Source organism: Ricinus communis, chromosome 5, assembly GCF_019578655.1.
Source record: "Ricinus communis isolate WT05 ecotype wild-type chromosome 5, ASM1957865v1, whole genome shotgun sequence".
NCBI lineage: Eukaryota > Viridiplantae > Streptophyta > Magnoliopsida > Malpighiales > Euphorbiaceae > Ricinus > Ricinus communis.
In genome coordinates this window covers 24,015,189-24,032,149 of record NC_063260.1, presented here as the reverse complement: position 1 = coordinate 24,032,149, position 16,961 = coordinate 24,015,189, and the positions used below count along the sequence as shown (strand labels likewise).

Below are 16,961 nucleotides of genomic sequence, written 5' to 3'. Positions count from 1 at the left end.
TTTGGTATAATTTCATATTTTTCAAAATATACTTTCTAAGAAATTGAATTCTTAAAAAAGTTACTAGAATTTAGAAATTAAAGATTTTTAGTATATAATCCGATTGTTTTGCTGAAAAGAATAATCCAATATTTGAGAAAGTAAAAGTTTATTGCTTTATTTGTAGATTTTAGAGACAATAATACTCATAACAAATATGATTTATATATCATTAACTAGTATATAAATGATTATATTATTAATAGCTAATACAAATTTAATGAATAACTTTTATTAACAAAAGTAGAATAGAAAGAAATAGTCTTTAAAAATATAAATAATCTATTATTACCATAAAAACACAATTAATTAATTATTTATGTATTGTATGTTTATCACATATTTAAAACCTAATATTCACTTTTCTATTTATTAGGATAAAAATAGATGTAATAATAATATCATATAATTAATACTTTGACATAATTAAACTTAGGTATTAATATAAATCGATGAAAAGAATTAGCCTTTTTAAATATTTTAAATGATGGTATATTCATCAATTGAGTTCTATATAATCAAGAAAATCTTATCTGCTTTCTTAAAATATTTTCATGATCTAATCCAAACAAAACTTAAATATCTACTTTTCAAGATATGTAACTTCTTTCCCTTACTTCTTCTTTTACTTGCTTCTTAAAATTCAAACAATTCAAAAACACTTGTAATTAAAAATAACATTACTATATAGTCTAATTTTAAATAACTAAATTAAAATAATACTTATAATTAAAAATATTATTTTTATTATTATTATACTATGAACTAGAAGTAAATTATATTGAGAGTGAGAATTTTTCTTATATTTTATTTAAAAAGTAATTTTAAGATGAGCTTAATATTTGATAATATAATTAAGGATTAATTTAAGTTAAAAAAATATTTTTCTAGGCAAAGAAGTACAATTTAAAAATTTAAAATTAAAAGAAATGATAGCAACAGTACATATAACGCAGAATATAAATAGATGTGATTCAGATAAGAAATGTTGCAAATCTCTAGTAAGATAGTAGCAGATTGAAGGCCTTGCTATTAGTGGAAGTTTATAATGTTCCTAATTCTTTTGCAATTGCAAGTAAATTGTCAGGGCAATGCACATAATACGCCTGCCTGCTCAGCAGTATTATCCTACCGTTGTTTTTTTTTAATTGCTATTCATTACTGATTCTCATTACCTATGTAGTGTTTACTTATTAATATATATATATATATATAAAGAATCTGAGTATCTGTTGTAGTAATTCATGATGAACACTTATTTTTCGATTGGAGGGATTATGGTATTTCAAAAACTACCATTCCTGAAATGCTCTAAATAAATTTGGATCGGTGAATAACTCAAACAGGAATCCTTTACTCCATTGAATATTAAAATAGGTTCATATTTGGATATAGTTATTTATATGAAGAAATTTAACAATTATTGACTCCCACATAATGGAGGGTTTTTTTCTTTTTCTTGACCAGAAGATAGACATATAATGGAGGGTTTACATTATTGCCAAATTGTTTTTTTCTTTTCTTTTTTAAATCATGAAAAGAATGTAGAGGTTTAAAATTGAGAATTCCATCAGGACTAAAGAAGTATAATCACATCTTACTTTGTTAAAAGACAAACTAAAACATTTGTCTTAAATTTAAAGTACTATTTTGCCAATCATTTAAAGTTAATACATAAGATGCAGCAAGTCTTTTCCCTGCCCTGAATTCTTATTACAGGTTTTCCTTGCTCTTATCCATTTGTTAGAATGTAGCTCCTTATATACTTGAGTATCAACACATATACACACATAAACTAACAAACTAGGCAGCCAGTAGAGAAAGAAACCAAAATAACAAACATAAGCGATGGAATCGAGAAACTTCATCCGCTTCCTCTTAATCTTTCTAAGTGGTTCTCTTCTCTTACTCTTCACCTGGATTAACCTCCCCTACACTCCACCACCGCTCACTTCCACCACTGACTTTCTCGACTCATGCGCCTCCAATTCCCGTTGGTGCACCCGCTTCCAACAACCCAAGAACATCCTCAAGAAACCCCCGAAACCCACGCGCCACCGCCACGAATCAGACCTTCCTACCCACCCTTTAGACCCCTTAACCATCCAAGAATTCAACAAAGTCCGTACAATCCTAAAATCACACGACCTTTTCAAATCATCTCCTTTCTCTCTTCACTCCGTAGTCTTGGAGGAGCCCGAGAAAACCCTTGTTCTCAAATGGCGAAAAGGAGACCCCATGTTACCGAGAAAGGCAGAAGTCATCGCACGTGTCAACGGCCAATCACACGTGCTCACGGTTGACATAAACACAAGCGATGTTGCTGTACAAGAAACCAATCCTCTCTCTGGTTATCCGACCATGACAATAGAGGACATGACTACAGCAACATGGGCTCCATTATCTAACGCTGATTTCAACCGTACGATCATTGACCGAGGTGTCGATCTTAAGGACTTGGCTTGCTTGCCTATTTCTTTAGGTTGGTTTGGCAAGAATGAAGAGAACAAGAGATTGATCAAGGTACAGTGCTACTCCATGAAAGGCACTGCAAATTTCTATATGAGACCAATAGAAGGTTTGACTGTATTACTTGATATGGATACTAAAGAAGTGGTGGAGATATCGGATAAAGGCAAGAATATACCTATACCAAAGGCTGCCAACACAGATTATCGTTATTCTTCTGTAGATGTCAATCAAGAAAAGCAACTGATCAATCCTATTTCTATAGAGCAACCAAAAGGACCGAGTTTTACTGTAGAAGATGAGCATATGGTGAAATGGGCAAATTGGGAATTTCATCTCAAACCCGACCCGAGAGCTGGTGTGATAATTTCTAGTGCCAGAGTCAAGGACCCGGATAGTGGAGAGATAAGGAATGTTATGTACAAAGGGTTCACTTCAGAATTATTTGTGCCTTATATGGACCCTACTGATGCATGGTATTTTAAGACTTATATGGATGCGGGTGAATATGGGTTCGGGTTACAGGCCATGCCACTTGACCCACTTAACGATTGTCCCCGGAATGCCTATTACATGGATGGTGTTTTTGCGGCGGGTGATGGGACTCCGTATGTCCGGTCAAACATGGTTTGCATATTCGAGAGTTATGCTGGTGACATTGGGTGGCGGCACGCTGAAAGTCCGATTACAGGTATGGAGGTAAGAATATGTGAACAGAGATAACTTTTAACCTTTTATCTATACGAGACAGGATGTGATAAATTATATCAAATTAAGCATTCCTAAAAAAATTTATCTACAGCAGGTACGACATGTATGTCTGATATGCAAAATTAAATTAATTCTAACAAAATAAATTTGTAGTAATGACGTGCTGGGTATACAGCAGAGATAATTGTATTCTTGATTTGCTGTTTGTGGTTGGGCAGATTAGAGAAGTGAGGCCAAAGGTGACGCTTGTGGTTAGAATGGCAGCGTCAGTAGCAAACTACGACTACATAGTTGATTGGGAGTTCCAGACTGATGGCTTAATCAGAATTAAGGTTAATTGTTTAATTGTTAGGTTTTATTCTTTTTCTTTTCTTTGAAAATATCAAGCTAGGTCATTATCAATCAGCTTCAGATTCCACATGCTAGAAAAAGTTGCATCATCGATTACATGGCTATCGCTTTAGGACTCCTTAGTTTTTTGTCCACTAAATATATTTTAATACTATAAGCTAATTGCATAGATGTTTCATTGTCTTTGGTTACTTGCTATTATATACTCATATGCTAGTGCTACCTTATCTCTAAAGCAAAAACTACTAACAGGTTGGACTTAGTGGGATTTTGATGGTGAAAGGCACATCATACGAGAACATGAATCAAGTGACTGGCCAAGAAAATCTCTATGGCACTCTATTAGCAGAAAATGTTATCGGTGTCATTCATGATCATTACATCACATTTTACCTTGACATGGACATAGATGGCTCCGATAATTCTTTTGTGAAGGTAAATATCCACAGGCAACAGACTTCACCCGGAGAATCCCCAAGAAGAAGCTACTTGAAAGCTACAAGAAATGTTGCTAAGACAGAAAAGGATGCACAGATTAAGCTCAAACTTTATGATCCCTCCGAGTTTCATGTGATTAACCCAACTAAAAAAACTCGGGTGGGAAACCCCGTCGGGTATAAGGTGGTTCCTGGTGGCACTGCCGCTAGTTTGCTTAATCATGATGATCCTCCACAGAAACGTGGAGCATTTACAAATAATCAGATATGGGTCACCCCATATAATCGGACAGAGCAATGGGCGGGTGGGCTATTTGTTTATCAGAGTCACGGAGAAGACACTCTAGCAGTTTGGTCTGACAGGTAACAAAAAACTTTCCCTACGTAATTTGCTTTTAAAATGTAGTCAATTTTTCTCTTTCAATGTTTAGATTATAGTTTCCGTTAACTTCAAATTATGCTAGGATTTAAATGCATGACCTCCAATGCATCATCAAAGATTTTTAAATGTATAAGTAGATTTCTTTTTTTTTTTTGCTCGAAGGCGACAAGTTGATGTTACTTTTCTCGTCTTTGTTTTTTTCTGGTAGGGATCGTCCAATTGAGAACAAGGACATTGTGGTGTGGTACACACTAGGATTCCATCACATACCATGCCAAGAGGATTTCCCTATAATGCCAACAGTATCTTCCAGCTTTGATTTAAAGCCGGTGAATTTCTTTGAAAGCAATCCTATTCTTCGGATCCCGCCTAATGTCGAGAAAGATTTGCCTGTTTGCAGGCCCTTTGATACTGCTTGAGGGTCCAAATATGCCTATGTTCTTTTTGTAAAAGTTTATGCACCACATAGTTGATGTTAAGAAAAATGATGTCTGTAGTGTATGCAAGCCCTGCTACTGTGGACTGTACAAATTGCTAGTGCTAACAACAATCGGTGTTATCAGAATAAATAAGATATAAAAACGATGGTCACTCATTTATGACTAGTGATTACCATGTCTAAAATTTTCAATTGGGTAGTTGCATTGTTGGAAGTTTCGGAGGGACAGATATCATTGAAAAAAAAAAAGAACAGCAGAGAAATTCTATGGAGAGGATTGAATGAAAAGCTAACCATTTAACTTTTTGTAGCATTAACAGTAGTCAGTCAATAATCCACACAATATTGAGGACGTTACCGCATGTCTCTTTTAAATAGAATAAAGTTTGCTTGTAAAAGAAATGCTGCACGTCACCTTTAAGATAGTATCAAAGCCTTGCCATTGGCGGAAATTTAGAATCCTTTAATGTCAATCTCTAGTTCCTGATTCTTTTGCAATTTCAAGTGACGTAAGGGAAAGGCAGATACATCTAATTAATAAAAAAAGAAAAGAACATTGTTGCTTTTTCTTTAATTAGAGGATGAGTGAGATAGCAAAATGAGCAGGAAGTGCAATTACACGTTATCATGACCCTCTTCTTTTCTATCCCACAAAAAAATCATCTAATACAGTGGCCACAATTAGAAATATAGGTATTCAAATGATACATAGTTGGTGACTTTTGACAGGCTACTTTGGCAAAGTTGTGAGGAACGCAGGTAGGAATAGGGCTTTGATTCATATATACTAATAATCTGCCATCGTTGCAGCATGTTGCTCATGCATGCTTTATTCTGTAATTTTCTCTTTGGGACAATATAATTTTGATATAAATTCAACATCCGTTGTACAAATCAACAAACCAAGCGGTCGAGTTTGTTCCTTAATAATTGTCTCTTAATAAAGCCCCATTCCTTTTTACAACTTTTTGAAGTAGTGAGAAATTTTTATCTAAAGTTATATACACCACAATTAATATGAAACGTATGTATTGATTGTTTACAATTTATGAATATGTATTAATTATACATCAATTTAACGTCTACGTAGAAACATTCAGTGGTTCTAATTCCATAAGCTATGATATGCTAGTATCCAAAAAAAAAAGCTGAAATTGCACTAGTATTAAATTTAAATTCAAAAACTCATTACTCTTTACAATTTTAAGAGTATATAACCTACTTTTATTTAAAAATAAAAATTTTAATATATTATTTAAGCTTTGAAAGTTTTGAAAGTGTTTAACATAAAATTTTGAAATAAAACTTCAAACATAATGTAGAGTATATGAAAATTTGGGACAAACATTTTGTTTTGCTTTATAATAGTTGTTTCTCACTCAACAACTATATTAGAGGATTTGGTAAAGACTTAAGAAACAATAACTGATAGGTGATTTAATCTCAATCAGCTACTGATTGTATCAGCTTTATTTTAGACATTTTTTCTTATCAGCTAATAGCTAATTCGATTTTTTTATTTATTTGGACATTGTTATCTTTATTAAAACTTATTAACAATGACTTTATTTAAACTGATCTCATATAATTAAATTTTTATATTTTAAAATAAATAATTATTATTTTGAAATTATTCTTAATATTTAAATAATTATAATATTTAGAATTATGGTATTTGAAATAAAAAATTATTAATAGAATTTAAGTTTAAATTTCTACTTTTAAAATAACTTTTATAAATATTTTTAATAATAAATACAATTGAACTAAAAGAATTAACTTTAAACTTTTTAATTATTATAAGTTATTTTTATTAATTTGTATATTTAAATATAATAAAATATAATATATTTAACGATAAATTATACCTCCAATGGTTATTTAATATACTAACAGCAATCGCTAATAAAATTCTACCAAACGGTTTAATTTATCAGTCATCAACTATCAGCCACTAATTACTAGCTGTATTGATCAGCTGAACCATACACGCCCTAAATTTTAAAAACTCATTTAAAAAAAAAAAAGTACATTTTTCAAAAGCATATTTATTAGAAAGTAGTTTAAAAAAATTTTAAAATTTAATCTATTGAATTAAAAGAAATTTCAGACATATTCTTGTAGCACTTGATAACAATCCCATTATCCATCAAAAATAATAACAATCCAATTTATGTAAAGAAAAAGTCTCATATGAATTGTGAGATATACAGCAAATTTAAGTGATAAGATCCACATTTTATATGAAATCGTCCATCATAGACTATAGTTTAAGTAAGAATTGTGCACACACAAATCCATTCTGTCTGTCTGACGTAAAAACATATCCATGCATCTCACAGTATTACAGTGAATAGCTTGACAAAGAAAGTATTCGAGTGAATAGTATTTTAGTAGTTTACTACAGCAATCTGTTTATAAGAACAAAATAATATTACATATTCAGGAGAAGGGAATAAGTTTCGGATACAGCAATAATTATTTCCAAACTAGGTTGGCAAGGCAAGCCATTTTATGAGTGTTGCTTTGTAACTTGAAAGGAAATATGCAGATACATCTCCCCCTAGTAGAGGTCTAAATTAGATAGTCTAGGTGTTGGTATAGCAACCAAAGGCTTCAATTTCTTAATAACAATCCCATGCTTGTCCGATAATTCTAGCTCTGTGTCATTGGGTAACTTCCAGTTAAATGAGTGCAGAAATGTAGCCACTTGGTACATCAACATTTTCTCTCCCAGAGGCAGCCCAGCACAAACTCTTCTTCCTGATCCAAATGGAAGATACTGAAAATTGTTGCCAGAGAAATCAAAATTTCCGGCATTTATGTTGTTTAAAAACCTCTCAGGCCTGAATTCCAAGGGATTGTCCCAAAACTGAGGATCCCTATGAATAGCATAAACATTTAGGAAAATTGTAGTTCCTTTGGGAATGGTATATCCTCCTAGTTCGCATGGTTGACTTGTACGACGAGGCACTAGCAAAGGAAGTGCAGGATGCAAGCGGAGTGTCTCCTTAACCACAGCATCTAGATAACATAGTTTGGGCAAGTGGAACTCTTCCACACAGTTATTCAACCCCACAACTTCATCTAATTCTTGCTGGACCTTTTCCATTATTTCTTGATGTTTCATTACCTCTGCAAATACCCATTCAACCATTGTTGATGTTGTGTCTGTTCCGCCAGTCACAATATCCTAATCAGAAAAACTTGAGTAAATCAATACCAACAATTCTTAAATAAACTCTATCTAACACATTTTCAGTACGTGCATTAGTCAGTTCGATTTCTAAAATAAACTGAATTAATGCAAAAATTACAAATTAAAACAAGATCAAAATTTGCATAATTGAATTAAAATAAACCGAAAATAAAATGCAAAGTAAATCTAACTAAACTTAAAATTAAAAAGAGAAAATAAATTTTGCTACAAAGAAAAATTAATGGGTTTAAAAAGTGCAGCATCCACATCTTGGACCTAGGACGTACTATGCAGAATGAAGGTACTTTCCACTCTATCATTTACACTCATATCAAGACATCACATGTATCAAATGGTCAATGCATAGCTACACAACTATATGGAAACCGATCATAACAAAAAATCAATAACGTAATTATGTATTTATATTGGCTTTGTTGATAGATGACGTGTGTTTCATCTAGATGGATCAGTTAACACACTGTATAAACTTTTGCTCTGTTTGATCCTTAGGACACGGATATAAAAATGTACTTTCTAGAATGATTTTGTTTAAAACAAAATAAAAGTTATTTTTTTAAATATCATTGATGATTAATTAGTTTAAATTTTATTTTTTAAATGTTATAAGTAAAGATAATTGGCAATCTGTTGAACCCTCTACAACTTTATAATTATGAAAATGATTAATATTTTACGAAAAGTGATAATACTTTTTATATTCTTTCACAAATTATAAATTTTTTTTTTATAAATGCTACTAATTGTAAAAAAAAATGAATAATAGATGAATCAATGCAAAAAAAAATGAATAATAGATGAATCAATGAATTGAACCGCTGGAAATTCTTCTTATTTTTGTCTTGTGATCCAACCTTCTTTCTTTATCTATGTCATGCCCTTGCTAAAATATGAAGAATGACAACCATCTTTATATTTTTTCACAAATTAAACTAATTTTTTATATATTTTAAGAGTATATAAATTTTTGAAACTATCTTATATTAACTTAGCAAACTCTATTTTATTTGATAACCTGTAATTACAGGTTACTAATTTTTTAAAAAATATATATAGAATTCCCCATATAGAATTAAATATAGAATTCTTCTTATAGGTGGATTAAATATTTTATTTTAAAACAAAATAATTATAGAATTCCCCATATAGAAAATACCATAAACGTTCAATGTTAGCAAATTCGTAAACATAACCAAAAAGGCAAGAGGCTTACCATGAGCAAGCCCTTTAGCTCGTTTTTGCTAAGCAACATTTCCGTAGAATCATGCTTGTTAAGATCCAAAAGAAGCTGCAAGAAGTTATCCCTCTGTTTATTCTTTTCCATACTGGCTTCAGTTAATTGTTCAGCTCTCTCTATTAAGTTATAAAAAAATGATTCATAACCTTGCACGATCTTCTCTGCTTGCTTCTTTAAACCTTGCAAGTCGAACATGGCTAACATTGGAAAAAAGTCAGAAATATTTGGTTTTCCCGTTATCTCCATCATTTCAGCCAATAGATTTCGGAATTCTTTTCTAGCCTTATTGCTTGCCTCTTCTTCAAGTGTGCCACCCCACAGCATATTCATGATTGTATTTATGCTTGTTAGAAATGCTAATTCACCGATATCTATGGGCTTGCCAATTTTGTTATATGCATTCCTAGTGCTATTCTTAATCTCTTGTTTTCTTAGAGCACTAAGGACCTCAAGGCTTGCATTACTCAAGAGTTTACCTACAAATAGCTTGCGCAGCTTTTTCCATAGAGGGCCATAGGGGCACCAGCCAATATCATTTCCACCATATGTGGCGATCTTTGCTACGATGGACGCATCACGGTCAGCACATGTGGCGTCTTGGTCACGTACAACTTCTTTAGCTACTGATGGTGAGCTAATCACTACACATAACTTGTTTCCTAGCCATAGCTTGTAGATAGGGCCATAGACCCCAGCTAATTCTGTGAATTTCTTGTGTAGCTCAGTACCAAGAAACGGAAGGTACCCAAGTACTGGAAAGCCACGAGGACCCGGTGGCAGTGGAGAAATTCCCTTATTTGATCTCTTGATGACATTCCACAGAAACAAGAAAGATAAAATTACAGACACTAACATGGTCATAACTGCTCCAGACATTTTCTCCCTGTCGTTATAAGATTCCCAACACGAACACCAGAAGCCACAAGCCAAGTTGAACATGTTAGTATCTTATGAACTCTAAAATGCAATGGAGGAAAATAGGCTCCAACGACAAGATTTGGAAAAAGAAAAAAGAAAAATCTAGGATCAAGTGGTTGTAGTTTCCCGTTTGGGATGATATATCATGTCCAACGAATATAACTTTCCACGTGTAGAAAGAATTCACTCAAGTAAACCTGTGGCTTCCATTGACAACGGATTTCTACTTTCATATAATTCGCAGAGGAAATTTGAAATTAGAATCTCTGTTTTTAGTGAAATTAATGTGTCCCTGTCTCCATTTATGTGGATGCATTTTTGTGTGGCGATACCGAAGCCAATCATACACGAGCACCACTTACTTCATGTGGTAGTGCTCATTTCAATGATCTATATCAGTAGCGATGGAATACATTGTTGGCTTCTCCATATCTAGCCAATTTGGCTTAATTGCAAAATATACACCTTCTAATTTTTTACAATTTGATACATTCATTCGAAAACGGTGAGATCAACATGATGTGGCAATCAGAGCCTGATTTTCTCATACACGCAGGTTCCACATGGAAGCCACATCAAATACCCTGTATTTTGCTTATTAAGACTCACCGTTTAATATTACGAAAGAGGACATTATTGACCACTTAGCACACGCTTTACAAAGTAAAGCTGGAAAAAAAAAAGACATCAGCTTTTCACTGCCTGCACCCTTATTCATCCATCTTTTCTTCTTTATTGACAGAGTCTCAATCAAACCTCACATTACTCAACAACCATAATTGATGAATTTTAGTTAGATCCTCAATCTCAAGAATAAACCCATCCAAACAATCTAAATGAACAAATCCATTGCAAGACTTTTAACTCTTTCAATTAAATTAACAAATTCATTCAACAATCCAAAATTACGCAATAACCAATTCTTACTTGACAACGAAAAAAAAAAAGGAGAAATTTATGTTGATTTAATGACCTCTCTTGTCATTTGATTGCAGTATCTTGATTTCTTCATAAAAGTTTCTTTATCATTTTAGTCTATATATCTTTGTCTTGTAACAGGTCCAACATCTTCTTTTCCTTTCTTCTTTCTTTTTCTTACTCTTTCTTAATTTTCTTGGTTGATGAATTCTTCATGGTGTTCTACAGGAATTGCATTGTTCGCTGGAGATGAACAAAGAACGATGACGAGGTTGAAAGGGAAGGATGGGAAGCCCCACCTCTACGTTGGTGGTTGCAGCGGAGTGTTGAAGTGGTAGCCCGACTGAATCCAAACTCTGATAAAGTGCTTGCATCTATATAACCCCAATTACGAGCAGGATCCCATCAAAATGAATGATATTGACTTCGAATATGATTTCTACTTGTGAATTGAAAAATAAAACCTAGAATTAGAGATGATCTCGAACTGATGAGGAATGGTTAGGCTTTTAAAAGAAAATAAAATAGTAGTGTTAGTATTAAATAGGCATAAGGTACAAAATAAAAGCCCCTAAACTAATTGGGAGTGTACAATTAAATTCTCATACTTCAAAATAGTTTAATTTCACCTTTTAATTTTTTAAAAGGTACAAATAAGTCCAAAAATATTGACACCGTTTACTCCTTCTTTAGGAGTGAAGGTCCATTAAAAATATAAACCACTAATGTTATGACATTTAGCTTCTTCTTTTTTTAAATAAAATAAAAATTAATTAATTAAATTCTCTTTTCCAAAAACAAATAATAATAATAAAAAATAAAAAATAAATATCAACTTTTAACTTACTACCACCAAGCACCCCCACAAGCCAGTCACCACCGTCCATTTTCAATTAATAATAATAATAGTAGGACTCATCATTGCAGGGCCATTTTCTCACCATCACTGTCATTACCGCCCTCACCTTCGCCACTGCTATCATTTACTTGCCTCGCCCTCGCCATTGTTGTCGTTCATTGCCATTACTACCATTCATCGCCCTCGCCATCGATGTTGTTCATCCTCGTTGAGCTTTTCTTGTTTCACTTCCTGGCAATATTGTTTCTGCAGAAGGCGAGTATTGGAGGTTGTTGCTCTAGTAAGTTAGGAGGCTCTTTATTCCAAAGAGCTTCTGGATCAACATCCAATTGGACCTTTAATTATTCACTCAACTAAAATTGCTAAAAAGGGAGCCAATTTTGGATGCTTTATATTTCAACAAATGTTATTTTGATTGATTATGTTTTATTCTTAAAGCATTTTATTAGGGATTAGAGGAATAATTGAAGAAGAAGAAGAAGCTGAAAGAGAAAAATAATTTTATTTATTTATATTAGTATTTGAATTAATTTTTTTAATAAAAAAGAAAAATCATAGTGTTTACATATCATTGTATAATTGGTTAACATTTTAAGTAGACCCATTACTTACTGATATTCTAACGCCGTTAGAATTTTGGGTTTATTTGTATCTTTTAAAAAATTGAAAAGTAATATTGAACCATTTTGTAGTATGAAGATTTAATTGTACATCCCCAATTAGTTTAGGGGTTTTTTTTATACCTTATGCCTGTTATATTGCAACGGTGAGTTTTAATGGGAAAAACAAACAGTATATGATGAAGCTTCTATGCGGAGCCTATGAGTAAAAGTAAATTAATTTCCAACTGCCACGTCATATTAATTTCACCAGTTTTTAAATTGATATATCGATTTGAAAAAAATTAAAAGATAGTTTTGATATTGCTAAAATAAAATAAAATAAAAATATAATTAAATTACAAAAAATGCTAAAGGTTATATATCCTTTTATAATTAAGCCTTTTATTTAATATGAAACTTTTGTTACATGAGATGGGATAGTTCTTATGGACAATAACATGCAAATAAATCAGCACATCCATCTAATACTTCTCTACAGTAGATAACCTAGGTTTAGCAACAAGTAATAGGGGCTTCATTTTCTTCACTACTATTCCAAATTTGTCCGATAATTCCAGCTCTGTGCCGAGGGGCAATTTCCATTCAAATGAATGCAGGAGTGAAGCGAATATATACAATTGCATCCTTTCTGCTAAGGGAAGTCCTGCACAAACCCTCCTCCCCGATCCAAATGGGAGGTACTGAAAGTTATTGCCTGAGTAGTCAAATTTGCTATAGTTATCATCATTACTTAGGAACCTCTCAGGCCTAAATTCCAAGGGGTTGTCCCAAAGAAGGGGATCCCTATGGATAGCATAAGCATTCAGGAAAATAGTACTTCCCTTTGGAATGGTATAGCCACCTACTCTGCAGGATCGGCTTGAGAAATGAGGTACCAATAGAGGAAGTGCTGGATGCAAACGAAAAGTCTCCTTTAGAACTGCATCTAAAAACTGCAGCCTTGGCAAATGGAACTCTTCCACAATGTTATTGATACCTACAACTTGGTCTAATTCTTGGTATACTGTCTTCATTACTTCCTGATTTAGCATTAACTCTGCCATTGCCCATTCTAACATGGTTGATGTTGTCTCCGTGCCGCCCACCACAATATCCTATAAAAAACCGTAAGAATTAGATTAAGAAGGAAATGAATAAGTTCCTATTAAGATAAAGCTTTGACAATTACAATTGAACATACATGCAAAAATTATGTGTAAATCGTACTATTAGCAAGGCTTTTAGTTGGTTCGTGGTAATTGATGTTGCAGCATCTCCATGCTTGTTAAACTCCAAGAGAATTTGCAAGAAGTCCTTTCTTGACTCGCTCTTTTCTGCCTTTTCTTCTGTAGCTACATCCGTATTCAGACATTGCTCTATTACAGAATCGAGAATCTGGTCAATACATAAGAATATCCTTCTTGTTTCCCTCTCTAAACCTTGCAAGTCAAACCGTGCAAGCACTGGAAAAAGGTCTGAAACATTAGGTTTTCCCTGCAGCACCATGATTTCCTCAGCCCATTTCCTGAATTCTCCAACAAAACTAATGGCTTTCTCTCCTTTAAGCGTGCTGCCACACAGCATACTAATAGAAGCATTTGCAGCTATTTCAAATACCAATTGTCCAAAGTCTACAGTCTTTCCAACTTCATTACACAAATCTCTTATAGTTTTCTGCACCTCTTCTTTTCTCATTGGATAGCTAGCCTCAAGACTTGCATTACTTAGCATTTCACGTACAAACACCTTGCGTATCTTCTTCCATTCAGGACCGTAGGATGACCAAACAATATCATTCCCGCCATAGGTGATAATTTTAGAAGCTGTTGGTGGGTCCCGATTAGCAAAAATCTTATCTTCGTCTCGAACAATTTCTTTGGCTAGTGATGGTGAGCTGATCACTATGCATAATTTTCTTCCAAGCCACAGCTTGTAAATAGGGCCATATTCTCCAGCCAGATCAGTGAACTTCTTGTGGAGGAAAGTGCCTAGAAATGGAAGGTAACCGAAAACCGGCAAGCCTCGAGGGCCTGGTGGCAATGGGGGAGTTGAATACTTCAATTTCCTGACGTTGAACAAGAACGAAAGCAGAGAAATAATTGTAAGTGCTGTGGCAAGAACTGGTATGAGATATTTCTCCCTGTAATTGCTGGCATCATACCACCATGACCAGAAGCTGAAAATCATTTTGAACTTGTTTGTTATTGCTAATGAAATTGTTGAATTTGGGCATGAGTAGGGGCTTTTGTGGAGTTCATGTTATTTTGATCTTATTATTTTTCTACCTTTTTTTTTTTTTTTGTTTGTTGGTTGCTTATAAAGAATTCAGATGGACAGATATTATATTTTTAGCAGATGCTACCTAATCTGACTTTGACTTTGTTATTTACAAGTAACCATAAATTTTTATGCAATGTCTTAGCCCATGACAGAGAGAACTTGTCTAATTCTGATGCTTTTCTTTAAATCAATTATTATTTTCGTATACTATAAGAAAAACAAACATTTGGGTATTTCTTTCTATCATAAAAAAAATATATGTGGATAAGTCAGCAATCACCAATAATTTGAGAACGAATCGCTTGACATGGTAAATAGGGAAAAGACACAAGGCTAATTTGTGGCTTAGGCTCTTCTGGAGTTGATTGCTAATATCATAAATCCATAATTAATCATCTATGATCAACCTAAATTATTGAATTGAATATTGATGATTCTATTACTTTCTCCCTTTCCAAAAATTCATTCTAAATTAGTTTTTAATTTAATAAGTATTGTCAGCCTTCATTAACCTATACCTAATTCGTGACATAATTTATCTTTGGTATTTTTCACGCATGAAATTTATATTGATATATTTTATATAATTCTTTTGTATAGATTGATAAGTTAATATTTTAATTAGATATTAATTTTAATCCTAAAAAAAGTAATAACTAATAATATTATATTAATTAATAAATTAATTTTTTAACTATACAATGATTTTTAATATTAAAAGTAGTATATGAATTATATAAATAATTAATAAATTAAGATATAATTCTTTTTAATGTGTGTATTTATTTTTAACATATAAAATCTTATTTCAAATTATTATGTTCAAAAAATGTCATATAATTACAAATATCAAAACTTTTATTAAATTTTTCTTATAAAGAAGAAAGTTGTACATTTGGATAGATAACTATTTAATTTTATTATTTTAATTTAATAAATAATTACTAAATTCTTTATCAGTTAATATAGATACTATAACATGTAATTAATTTTTAAATTTTATGCTATAAAATTTAATTTCTATAATAAATCTAAAAAGAAAATACTATAATTAATAATAATATGTGTATATATAAATTAAAAATAAGTTATTTTTTTAAGGGGTATATTAGATGCATATACAAACGTGAATGTTAGAAACATTACAAACTTAGTTTACATTATTTTTGTTTTTCTTTGGATCCTCAGAATGCAACATTAGTACAAGTTATCGGGAGCCACAAATTTTTTATCAATATTGGCTGGCTGGTCGGTGATTCCGGTCACATGTGAATTCTCGAAACTCCGACTCAATCCAAAGATTCTGATGTTATTGCTCAAAATGAAATCTTGATTTTTTTCATAATTTAATTATTTAACTGTTACTTTTATTTTATCAATTTTTAACTATTAATTTAGTGATACCTATTCATATATAAAATATTGAGATATAAATTTCTTTTCCAAAACATATATTCTAATATATACTAATGGTTTGCGACCGTAATTATTATTTCATTTATAAATTTATAATTTAATAAAATCTGTAATATTTTATAATATTATTAAAAATAATAAATTAACTAATTTTAAATATATTTTTTAATTTTTAAACTTTTTACTAATAAATTAATATAAAATTAGATATTTAATAAATAATCTTAATATTATATAAATTAATACTATTAAAATTGATATTACTATTTTTAAAAATAAAAAATTAAATTTACTATTGAATATAATACTAAAAATATTATTTTTTAGAATTAAAATTATAATCTAATTAAAAAGTTAATCTATTAATTAATATAATATTAATAATATAATATAAACAGAATTGACATATTATTATTTGATAAAAGTTATTTATTAGTTAATATAATATTTGAAATAAAAAATTATATGGATGGTTATGGCTCCAAGTTTTGTAAACCTTTCTTTTTACAATTCTATAGTTTTATTATTACATAGAAGATACGAAGCAAAACAACTTAAATACTAAAAATTAAAATCAAAGTTACAATATGATTAAAAAGGAAGTTAATATTTTCGAAACCTTGGGGCCACGACCATCTCAGTTAAGGGCAGAATTAATTAAGTTTAAAGATTCGCAAATCGCA

At 31.6% G+C, this 16,961-nt stretch overlaps 3 protein-coding genes across 4 annotated transcripts; 1 reads left to right on the top strand and 2 right to left on the bottom strand.

The window, feature by feature from the left end:
- Positions 1 to 1,730: 1,730 nt before the first annotated feature.
- On the top strand, positions 1,731 to 4,994 carry LOC8272134 (primary amine oxidase). Of its 2 annotated transcripts, none has more exons than XM_002509550.4 (4): positions 1,731 to 3,207; positions 3,438 to 3,551; positions 3,823 to 4,370; positions 4,598 to 4,994. In XM_002509550.4, exons 1-4 carry the CDS (start codon positions 1,888 to 1,890, stop codon positions 4,806 to 4,808), a joined length of 2,193 nt encoding a protein of 730 aa, XP_002509596.2. In that variant the 5' UTR covers positions 1,731 to 1,887; the 3' UTR covers positions 4,809 to 4,994. The 2 variants fall into 2 exon arrangements, with proteins under 2 accessions (XP_002509596.2, XP_048230118.1); XM_048374161.1 differs by having other exon boundaries at positions 3,049 to 3,199.
- A 2,192-nt stretch (positions 4,995 to 7,186) lies between these two features.
- LOC8272133 (flavonoid 3'-monooxygenase CYP75B137-like) lies at positions 7,187 to 10,438 on the bottom strand. The gene is made up of 2 exons (XM_025156529.2): positions 9,262 to 10,438; positions 7,187 to 8,021 (listed from the first exon to the last, which is right to left on the bottom strand). Exons 1-2 carry the CDS (start codon positions 10,222 to 10,224, stop codon positions 7,392 to 7,394), a joined length of 1,593 nt encoding a protein of 530 aa, XP_025012297.2. The 5' UTR covers positions 10,225 to 10,438; the 3' UTR covers positions 7,187 to 7,391.
- Positions 10,439 to 12,962: 2,524 nt separating this feature from the next.
- Positions 12,963 to 15,095, bottom strand: LOC8272131 (flavonoid 3'-monooxygenase CYP75B137). Its single transcript, XM_002509547.4, has 2 exons — positions 13,810 to 15,095; positions 12,963 to 13,697 (listed from the first exon to the last, which is right to left on the bottom strand). Exons 1-2 carry the CDS (start codon positions 14,767 to 14,769, stop codon positions 13,065 to 13,067), a joined length of 1,593 nt encoding a protein of 530 aa, XP_002509593.1. The 5' UTR covers positions 14,770 to 15,095; the 3' UTR covers positions 12,963 to 13,064.
- Between the last annotated feature and the right edge of the window lie 1,866 nt (positions 15,096 to 16,961).

Coding starts and splice junctions, on each gene's coding strand:
- LOC8272133 (XM_025156529.2), bottom strand. CDS start 10,224: ATGTTCAACTTGGCTTGTGGCTTCTGGTGTTCGTGTTGGGAATCTTAT. Junction 8,022..9,261: donor AGCTAAAGGGCTTGCTCATG/GTAAGCCTCTTG, acceptor TTTTCTGATTAG/GATATTGTGACTGGCGGAAC.
- LOC8272131 (XM_002509547.4), bottom strand. CDS start 14,769: ATGATTTTCAGCTTCTGGTCATGGTGGTATGATGCCAGCAATTACAGG. Junction 13,698..13,809: donor AACTAAAAGCCTTGCTAATA/GTACGATTTACA, acceptor GGTTTTTTATAG/GATATTGTGGTGGGCGGCAC.
- LOC8272134 (XM_002509550.4), top strand. CDS start 1,888: ATGGAATCGAGAAACTTCATCCGCTTCCTCTTAATCTTTCTAAGTGGT. Junction 3,552..3,822: donor ATGGCTTAATCAGAATTAAG/GTTAATTGTTTA, acceptor AACTACTAACAG/GTTGGACTTAGTGGGATTTT. Junction 4,371..4,597: donor CTAGCAGTTTGGTCTGACAG/GTAACAAAAAAC, acceptor TTTTTCTGGTAG/GGATCGTCCAATTGAGAACA.